At 42.6% G+C, this 10831-nt stretch overlaps 1 protein-coding gene across 1 annotated transcript; it reads right to left on the bottom strand.

The window, feature by feature from the left end:
* Positions 1 to 558: 558 nt before the first annotated feature.
* On the bottom strand, positions 559 to 9755 carry si:ch1073-291c23.2 (uncharacterized protein LOC799862 homolog). The gene is made up of 7 exons (XM_063189597.1): positions 9679 to 9755; positions 8693 to 8801; positions 3424 to 3534; positions 3156 to 3212; positions 2922 to 3047; positions 2051 to 2164; positions 559 to 1592 (listed from the first exon to the last, which is right to left on the bottom strand). Exons 1-7 carry the CDS (start codon positions 9696 to 9698, stop codon positions 1539 to 1541), a joined length of 591 nt encoding a protein of 196 aa, XP_063045667.1. The 5' UTR covers positions 9699 to 9755; the 3' UTR covers positions 559 to 1538.
* Positions 9756 to 10831: the final 1076 nt, after the last annotated feature.

Genomic DNA, 10831 nt, shown 5'->3' with positions numbered 1-10831 from the left:
CATGACGTCACTAAACTGCGTTCAGTGACAGAGAAGTGAATCTGCGCGACAATAACAACTCAGGACATGAAAACATGTGAATATGTTTCTTGTGGCTCGTCTTTTGTGGACAAAAATAAAATGGATTACTATGAAGTATCACTTTGGCGAACCATTTTGCGGACGTAGTTGGAAGGCGGAAGCTGAAAGAGGTAGGTGCGCCACTTTTGAAAACTCCTGTTGTATCGTACCTATGCTACCTAATGGAAATGTGAACCACTAGATCGACTTGTATGGACCCACACACCACGGCCAACGCGTTCAAAAGGGTTTTAATGCACGCTAGGAGCTTTAAAACAGGTCAAATACGTGCCCGAAGGGTCAGGTTTTAACCGAAAACAGCGCAATTGAACAACTTTGCGCAGCAGGCATGAAAATTTCTCGCGGTTTTGCCTTTCATCCCTTTCCCTCGGTCCACCCAAGATGGGATATTAATCCAAACTGGCCGGAATTCTCCTTTAAAGTGAAACCCTGCAACCTAAAGTTCTATGCCTGAAATTATGTCAAGCATTCAGGCTATTGGTCACAATCAGGGCTCTTAACTGGGGTGGCAAATCATATTTCTTGGGGGGAAAATACCACCCCCTGCCACCCCTTAGAACCAAACCCCTGCAACAGTGTTGCACAATCCTTGCAAAACCTTCATGACTTCCATGCATTGTGTTGAGGTAAATAATTGTTTCATGTGCGTTTCATGGAGAAAAGGGCCAACCGTGAACTATGGTGAAAATACTTACATTTGTGCGCTGTTGTGGATGCCGCGGCTTGCCGCCAAATTTTTAAGGCATTCGCAATGCATTCGGGGAAATCTGTTGTAGCCCTCCATTTTGAGTGTGGTATCGGAAAATCTCCATTTGGACGGGTAGAAAGCCCTTCCCCTTCCCCCTACGCCTCTGTCTTAACGAGAAATGGGACGCCACTCCCCCTACACGTGAACATGCAAAATGGGAAAGGGGAAAGGCGTAGGGCGAAGGGGTGAAATGGGATTTAGTCAGGTCTGGATAGCACTTATGGAACAATGTGGTCTTAGGGCTAACACAATGCTTGCCCATCTGTGCCTGCAATGCCAGTCCATGCAATGTACCTCTCTGTCATCTATGCACTGCATGCACTTTACCACTGGATGCACGTTTATGTTCTTTGTTACCAGTCAGTATTGCCTGATGTCCAATGTCTGCTGGGCACTTACAGTTCCCTGCCTGAGCCCCTGTATCCATAGCTGTCTGTCCTTTTTAATGCGCTTGGCCATTGTATTTTTTGCCCATTGTATGTCCTTGATGTTGGGAATGTGCCTAAACAAAATCCATCAACTTTGCTGAGACGATTTGCTCTTGAATTATGATTCATGAATCTGTAAGATATCTTGTTCGAGATGGCGAGATAACAAAATAGGTGTTTAAAGAGAAGCAATTTGACAGCATACAATGTCTGTGTTAGTGGGCATGGGTAATATTCATCGACGATTTGCCTCCACCGATGGAGCACTCACTGTGCTCTGTTTATTCCCTGGTATTCTCCGTGTCTGTGACGGTCAAATGTTGCCGTACAATGATCTAAAGGAAAGAATAAAAATAGCATCATATAAGTCAGTCATTACACAACAATGATATTCTCCCATACACCATGCCTGACACCCAATTAACCCATTTTGTCCTAAGCCCTTTTTGGGAAAGGGTGCACTTTTCCTAATAAATCCTAAATATCGCAGCCTCTGAAGCACATACAAATATAAAATAAGTTGCATTTAAAAGCTATGACCCCCATTTTGCATTAGAATGTGTTCATTCAGCTCAGATTTACCCACATTTTTAATAAAACAGCTCAAATCTCAAGAACCTGAATGCAGCGTATATGTGTCTCCAGGACACAATGGGTAAAAGTGTGGCTAAAGCCTATTCAGAAAAGCCACAACACTATACAACACCATACAGCTGGACAACTTTCCCAGCCAACACAGATGAAAAAAAATGTTTTAATCACGTCTCATAATCTATTATGTCTGGTCACTTACCTGTGTGTTTGAGGATTTGAGGGATGCCGAGGCATAGGAACAGAGAACAATAAGGAGGACGATCACAATGAGTGCTGATGTGAGTAACAGTGACTCTGTGCTAACTAGTTGAGCCTGGAATGGTGGGAGAGACAGAGAAAGGAAAGATAAAGGAGAAAGAGATAAAAGAGGAAGAGCCGAAAATGAGATACAATTCATATTAAACGTCTACACACAAATGATTTGTCTACAGACAAATGATTTGTCTTTTTTACATCACACAGACCTGGCATTTGAAAAGGGGCGTGTAGACTTAGCCTGGGTGAAAGTCAACTGTTGACTACGTCAAACAGTCTGGCGAAAGCTAGAGGAATCGGTCTCCATGGAGGGTGGGTTATGGTCTGAGCTTACTCTGACATTTAAATTCATTGGAGTTCCAAATTCAAATTAAAATTGCGCTTTATTAGCATGACTGTTATGATATAGTGTTGCAGAAGCATACAAATAACAAAACAAAAGTGTGAATAATGTTAGCTTAACCAATCGGTAATGAACTCTGAGTTCTGTGTCACCACTCTCAACTGTTTACTGATTGGCTAAACAGTGAGTGAACCGAGCTAGGAGGGTTTCGCCAGACTATGTGCGAGGAGCCAAAATCTTTGAGTGGAAGTAGGCCTACATACTGTAGGATGGCTTCGCCAGAGTGTAGACTACTAATCAGCACTGTAACATAAGTACTGTAGTGAGAGATCAGAGAGAAGCAGCAGTATTTATAAAATGTAAGCACTGCATATTTCTAACTGGACATACATCAGAGGAAAAAGTGTGTGAAGATGAGTGTTGGGTGCTTACACAAACAAAAGATTTTCGGTAGCATAGGCTATATACTCACCAAGCGGTGGTGTGCTTCAGAGAATAATCCCCAAAAACAAAAATGAATTATGCAAGATATTCTGAAAAAGACCGTCATGAAGCCTGCTAGTATTGTGACAACGTACATGGCCAGACAAACCGTGACCTGATGAAGAAGAGAGGAAGAATGAGAAAAGAAACAACAGTTTGACCCGTATTTAGATAAAAGAAAATCGTGGATGACATTTGATGTCAGAGCACATCAAAGACTTGCCATTTTTTTGGATGGGTAGGTGTGGCTGTGGATCGACAAGCTTCCACAGATTGCAAGCTAAAGGGGAAAAAACATCAGTCCAATATCATTTTGCTGCAACAGATGCAACTGTACAGTATGTACCAAGGACTGTTTGAAAATGTGTAAACTATTTATTGTACAGTAACAAAGCGTTCTACTTAATATGGCAGTCATAACAACAACAATCTGTGAATACACGTTATACCACAGAAGACTGACTGATTGCACACATGAGCATGTAGCCTACCAAAGCGGCCTGCCAGAACGGAAGGTATAGTGACGCTGAGGTCCTGATGTCTTCTTTCATCAGCCCGAAGCCCATCATCATCTCATTGACACCAAAGAACATCAACACAATCTGTTAACAGAGGACAAGACAAGTGGCTTCAATGTCTTGCATGATTATTAAGCGGGCTTGCAGAGCAAGGCCCGATTCTAGTAATCTCTAAATCCTGTTTATTTCTTGGTTCTCTTGTGCAGGGCAGTAAAAATAGAAAATGGATCTCCTCCTAGGCCTTTCGAGATAGAGACACCGTTCAAACACTAAAACGACCGGCTCGGCTTGGAGATCATTTCTAGTGATATAGCGCGTCTCTTGTCGTTTTCCCGTTTTTGGCGATTTTGTCAATGGTAGAACCTTCATGAACCAAGGTTCCGCCATTCTAGAGCAGGGGTCAGGAACCTATGGCTCTAGAGCCACATGTGGCTCTTTTGGGAACTGTATATGGCTCTTACTTATTTAGGGTTGCCAACCATCCCTTGAAATAAGGAATCGTCCTATATTTATAAATGAAAGTATGGGTTCCATATTGAGTTGAAACGGGACAAGGGAGGTTAACAAGTGTTAAAATGCAGGAAATTACATCTAAGAAATACTAAATTCTCTCAGACCCTCGCCATAATGAAGTTGCAGATCAATAAAAGCAATAACTTGACAATACACTCTAAAATTGTTGGGCTTAATTGAAATACATGCTTTTGATTGTATTCAGTGTTTTTATAATGATAGGCCTATGGCTCTCATGAAAATTACTTTTAAAAATGTTGGCGTTTATGGCTCTCTCCACCAAAAAGGTTCCTGACCCCTGCTCTAGAGATTAGAGTGTAGGAGGCTTTTTCGGTCATAAAACATCAACACTTTCACCTAGAAGTTTAGTTGTTGTTAGCGTTGTTAGCGAGCTCTATGGGATGTCTACAAATTGTCAAAGTTTCATCTCCCAACTCCCATTACTTTTTAAATGGCAGGTGTGTAAAAACGACAGGGCTGGCTCTATGGCCTTTTCCCATTGTGGCTTGAAGTGCCTTTTTCAAGAGGTCAGCGCATGTCCCACAAGAGGTCCATTTGTGACTGAACCGTTTAACCTATAAACTTAATTCAAGGACTGTTAGAGAGATCAAACATATGACTCCGATCTGTGAGCAGGACATGTGCCAATTCTTATTAGTTTTTTTTACAACGATAATCTAAAGCCCTAGAAACTGTTTTGGATTCTGCCCTCTGCCTTAGAGCACCATACCAAGTGCCATTCAGTCAATCAGAACAGGTGTAGCCAATATAGGGTTCCATCTCAACTGTCACTTTCTCTCAACATTCTATTCTTAACGAGCACCTGCAACTACAATTCTAGAAGTCTATTGTTCAGCTCTTCAATGCAATGTGATATCAGAGAGAGTAGAGAGAGAGAGGTTCCATTGGCCCATTGTTTCCTGGTTCTATTATGGCCCCCCTTAGGCAGACCTAGGCAGACCTAAGGACTGTTCTATTCATTGTAGGAGCATTATGACACGCCCCTTTAGGCAGACCGGAACCTGGTCGCGTTAGGTGCCCATAGAAACCTATTGTGTTGGCATATCTCTATACTTATAGAATCTCTGGTGATATTGTCTTGCTGGAATGTTTCAGTCAGCCAGCTGTCCTGCATTAAAAATATGGAGGTTGGGAATTTGAATCCCGCTCGGACTCATGTTGATTTTCAAAATTATATCATATGCACTGTTCTCTAGTCAATTTAAAAAATAACATGTATGTCATTTAGTATCAATGACAAAGGTGCTGGATTACAGATATGGAGGTTGGGAGTTCGAATCCCACTCGGACACATGTTGATTTTCAAAATTATATCATATGCAGTGTTCCTTAGCCAACTTAAAATGCCATGTATGTCATTTAGTATCAATGGCAAATGTGCTGGATTAGAGATATGGAGGTTGGGAGTTCGAATCCCACTCGGACACATGTTGATTTTCAAAATTATATCATATGCAGTGTTCCTTAGCCAACTTCAAATACCATGTATGTCATTTAGTATCAATGGCAAAGGTGCTGGATTACAGATATGGAGGTTGTGAGTTCGAATCCCACTCAGACCCATGTTGATTTTCAAAATGATATCATATGCAGTGTTCCTTAGCCAACTTAATATACCATGTATGTCATTTAGTATATCCTCAAAACGCAGAGCTACAACACTTTCAAGATGGCTGAATCCAAGATGGCTGAATTGTTTGGCCCATAACTTCTGACTGGGTGGATGGATTTTTTCCAACATTTCTTTTAGCTTTGTTTTCTCAATAGTACTTTGTTTCATCTCTGCCCCAAAAGGCAAGCCCGCTTCCAGCATTTTCTATGAGAATGCAATCTAGTTACATTATGTTATGCCACTTATAGGGCCTACTGCATATGGGCAGTCATGGGTAAGCAGTTAGACCGTCAGACTTGTAGCCCAAAGGTTGCGGATTCGACTCCCGACCCGCCAGGTTGGTGGAGGGAGTAATTAACCAGTGCTCACTCCCATTCTCCTCCATGACTGAGGTACCCTGAGCATGGTACCGCCCCGCTGCACTGCTCCCTTGGGGCGACATTGGGGGCTGCCACCTTGCATGGGTGAAGCATTTGCAATTTCATTGTGTGCAGTGTGCAGGGAACACTTGTGTGCTGTGGAGTGCTGTGTCACAATGACAATGGGAGTAGGAGTTTCCCAGTTGGGCTTTGACTTCACTTCACTTAGATGACACTTTTGTCCAATGCACCAAACAGTCATTAATGGTACCTTGCTCAAGGGCCCTTCAGCCACGAACAGTATGGCATTCGCACCTGAAACCTTCCCACTAGGGGCATACTCCCCACTCCCTATCCTACCTCGCCCTACAACATTTAGTACATGCTTTCATCGACCAAAACTGAAGAATACAAGGCTCAAAACTGAAGAATACTAGCCTAGCGAGCCAGACCCGTACCGCAAAAAGCTGTACAAGGGTCTAGGTGAGCTGGGAGAAAGTGTGGGCGGGATAACGGTTGTCTATCAAAATGCCTTGGCACTCAACGGCACGCACACAAGTGTTCCCTGCACATTGCACACAATGAAATTGCAAATGCTTCACCCATGCAAGGTGGCAGCCCCCAATGTCGCCCCAAGGGAGCAGTGCGTTTGGACTACCGGTTCCATGGCGATTTTTTACATTGCAAAACGCCATAGAGATTCAGGTTTGGCAAAAATATAAGTTGCACGGCAACAACGAACATTAGCGTGTCCCCGCATCCCTTTCTCATTAGTGGAACGGATCGTATCATCATGTTGGTGTATTCACATGTTAAATCATGACGATTATAATTCAATATTGCTAACCCCTTTCTGATCATTAAAACTTCCGAACTACATACTTTCCTTTGGTTGCCATGGGTACAACCTTCCGCACGTACATGCCGTTAGATACTGGCGCCGTTTCTGTAGTCGCCAAAAGCTTCCGGGTTTAGCATATGGACGCAACATCGTATTTATGTCGAAGTTTGACACAAAATGATCAACCATGTCATACCTACAGCCTATTTTTAACACCCTCGACAGTTTGCGGGGGTTCGCTAAGCGCGTGCTTGCACTCGGAGCTTATTTGAAATTTACCCCTATTCATTCCCAATGGAGGCCGGAAGCCGATAGGAACCAGGACGTCCTTAAATGCTAACATGAAAGACTACAATCTACTACATGCTTCCGCTTCCGCTGAAGAACTCTATTTCATTCTACACCTACAGTAGTGGTCTGATAATAGCGTGTGACTATCTGGTTCTGTAAAATGCTCAAATTAGCTTACCGAGCTAGTTTAAAACATCGAATGATCAAATGGTAATGTGGTGTGATATTTGTGTCCGATAAGTTCATGGTGTATTATTACATCAATCCATGTCAGCCACGACATGTATCATCATCCAGGCTTTTTAAATTAAGTAAACACTTTCGTGCTGTACGTAGCACGGACGGAGAAAAATAAAGTTTCCTGTTTACTAGGTAGCCCGGCCCCCCTCGCGATTTGACCGGGGTCCGCTAGACTGCCCCCGGGAGCAAATTCAATTTGCGGTCGCTAGGGGCGTCTAGATTTCTAGGCTAGAAGAATACAAGGCTTAGAGTGTCCTTCCTTACAGTAGCTGCTGGCTCAGAAGGTGGCCTCTACTGAAGCAATGAAAAACAGGGGTGCATTTCTGAAAACCAGAACTTTTTGTTGTTTGCAATGCAGTTTCCCATTGACCAAGACCCAAGCTGCTGATTGGACAGCAACTCTGCTTTTGAGAAACACACCCCGGGGCTCTTCCTGGGCACCATGTGCATCCTTCACACCATTTCTTATCCAGAACTTGAAGTCATCTTCAGTTCTTGGAGTGTATGTGAGTTATCGCGTCTGGTTATCACAATTTTAACTCTCTTCGAATGATTGGTCTGGCTAAATGGCCATGTCATCTTGGGGGGTTGCCTTGGGTCAGCTACATGTACTTTGGGCAGCTATTTCCCTATATTTTTCAACTGTGCATGAGCAACATTGCTTGCAAGATGATTGGATCAATGACAGTGGAGTTCAGTAGGCAATTGGCTCTTTTTGCCAGAAAAGTGGAAGATATGGAAGCTCACAACATATTGGTGTCACGAATCACACCCGTTCATGTCCAGAACGTCTCTGATACAGGTTCTTCTATGAGTATAGCCTACATTATACACCACACACAACCTCACTAGTTGAAAAGTTTGGCAGATCGAATTATTGCTGAAAGTTTTATGTTGACAGGCAGCAACATTCCTAACTCATGGCATGTTGTAACAAAAATATGGGCCTATACAAAGCTGTAATGAACACATCACATCCATTAGAAAGCAATTGACGGTTCAATTCAATTCAGTGAAATGATTGCCACAATTAGGACATTTGATTATGTTGAATCACTTTGAATAACATAAAATAAAATAAAACACATAAAATAACACAACATGTGCAGTACCCTATTTCACATTAAAACATGCCTGCTAACACACAAAGCATTGTTCAGTTCTATTCAATGAAATCATTACCACAACAATTAGATGGGACGATGAAGATCTCATTTTTGTTATTATAACATGACTACAACAAATGCAGTATTACATATCTAAACATCTCTGCTAACACCGACATGCAAAGCATAAGAGGGGACATACTATAGTGAGGCCCAGCATTGCGCAACATTTGCTCGAGTGTGTGTAAGTGCAACTGACCCCAATGAATTTGGGTTGTATTCGTAGGAAGCGGTGCAGGGGTTTGTTGCCTCCCACCAATGCATCTTCTCCAGCCGTCTCCCCATTCACTTTACGGCTTGACTCTGCACTGTGGGGGAAAACAGGGAGGAAAAAAACACAAGACATGAAAAAAATATTATTAAGAAGTGAACTTCTGTGGTCTCTTGTGTGCGTGTTCTATGTGTGTCAGAGAGAGTGTGTGACAGAGATTGTTTTATTATTCTGTGAAATAATGGCTGATGGATGATGAAAGGTGTGTGTGTGTGTGTGTGTGTGTGTGTGTGTGTGTGTGTGTGTGTGTGTGTGTGTGTGTGTGTGTGTGTGTGTGTGTGTGTGTGTGTGTGTGTGTGCGTGTGTGTGTGCAGGGCAGTAACGAGACATTTTCAAATATCGGGGTCAAATACTGCGCGCTGTACTACACACTGTATAAGTTGGTTTTCATTACTCCCTGCCTTAAGGATGCGCTCCACAATCTTTGACGTGAACACTTGTCTTGCAATGTGTATCCATGACTCGCACGACTGTCGCAAGGCTTCCAAATATTTTGATTTTTGTCTATTTTGTCTATAGATGGAATATTTCAACTAATGATTTTAAAATATGGGCTGTGTTTGAGGTAAATAATTGGGAATAGATGGTGGCATACAGACTGTATTTACCATTGTTGATCATAGATCGATCATAGTTACGGCCATGTGTGTGTGCGTGCGTGCGTGTGTGACAGAGAGCGATACAGAGCAGGGAGAGGAGTGGACCGTGGGGGTTGGGGGTGAAACAGTGAAGTGAAACATCTGCGCACAAAAACTTGAAACCCAAAAGCTTTGCATTCCCGAAGCCACAATGCTCCATATTCCTGACAGTAGCCTACAATGCACTCTTGAACATCACTAACAAGGTCCTTATAGTCAACTATACAACTTGCTTCTCATTGTTACAAATCAAACATATAACCAGTGGTTACTTACCTCTCTCCCTCCATTTCCATGGACACTCCAGAGGAAAGTAGGGGCTGGACTTCGCACAAGAGGAGGAGGGGGAGAATGCAGAGGAAGTCTCAGCGGAGGTTCAGAGGGAGGGGTAATCAGAAGCTCTAGAGTAAAATGGATCTCTGTGCAATACTAGTTTGCATACCACACTCTCCAATGAACTAAACGATCTAGACAAGTTAAATGCAACTACATTGTTTTTGTTGAGCTAAATGCAGTTTTTTGTTTTTGTTTTTGGAAAGAGAGGTGGGGCAAAGTCTGAGGGGCCCTCCTTCTTGGAATTTATCATCACCTCATCCACCAATCCTCTGTGGGCTGTAGAAACAACAGAGGGAGAGTGGAGGGTAGTCATAACTGTCCAGCATCCAGTCAAACCCCACTCCTTTGTTTAGACTTGAATTTCAGAGCCAAAAATAGGCGACAAACCTTTTTTATTCTTGAGAAAATATTGGGCAATAATGGGAAACCTATCACATGATCCCACACATGTTGTTCAGATGCCACAACAGCTCTGCAGTTGGGGGATTATCTCACACTTTCTGTGTGTCCTGCTGGTGATAGTAGAGCAGGGGAGGGGGTGGGGGGGTTATGACTGGAAGCCTGACATTAATCATGAAGGAATGAAGTTTTGTTTAGAAACACATCAGTTGGGTAACCTCAGCAAAACAGAGGCAGACAGAATAACAGACAGATGAAATGCTGGAAGCTACCAGACAAAGAAACTCTCACTAAAGAAAAAAAATACCCAAAGACATCATCTCTAAGATGAACATTATTAGCTTGTCATGTGTAATGTTGGGAAGATGAACATGGCAAATCATTTTGGGGCCATAGAAGAAAATGTGGAGAATGTCATTGCCAATGATGCCAATGCCAATGAAAATAGAAACTTTGTTAAAATGTTCAAAAACCAACACCTTCAAAGGTTAAAGGTTGTGATGTGAGCATGTGACTTAGTCGTCTGGCTTTTCAATAAAGGTAGAGGCCAGCTTAGATAAATGGATAAAAAGTGGACAACACCACATATAAATCTTGCTGATGGTTTCACAGTGACAAATGTCAGGGTGTGTTTCTAATTAAGAATGCAAAAGCAAGTCACAGGTTGAAACTCTACCCCAATTGAAACATCTGG

Source organism: Engraulis encrasicolus, chromosome 23 (genome assembly GCF_034702125.1).
Source record: "Engraulis encrasicolus isolate BLACKSEA-1 chromosome 23, IST_EnEncr_1.0, whole genome shotgun sequence".
Taxonomy (NCBI): Eukaryota; Metazoa; Chordata; class Actinopteri; order Clupeiformes; family Engraulidae; genus Engraulis; species Engraulis encrasicolus.
The sequence above is the reverse complement of the archived record's forward strand: the minus strand, read 5'-3'. Positions and strand labels throughout refer to the sequence as shown.

Coding starts and splice junctions, on each gene's coding strand:
- si:ch1073-291c23.2 (XM_063189597.1), bottom strand. CDS start 9,698: ATGGAAATGGAGGGAGAGAG. Junction 3,213..3,423: donor CGTTCTGGCAGGCCGCTTTG/GTAGGCTACATG, acceptor TTTCCCCTTTAG/CTTGCAATCTGTGGAAGCTT. Junction 2,165..2,921: donor CTGAAGCACACCACCGCTTG/GTGAGTATATAG, acceptor CCACCATTCCAG/GCTCAACTAGTTAGCACAGA.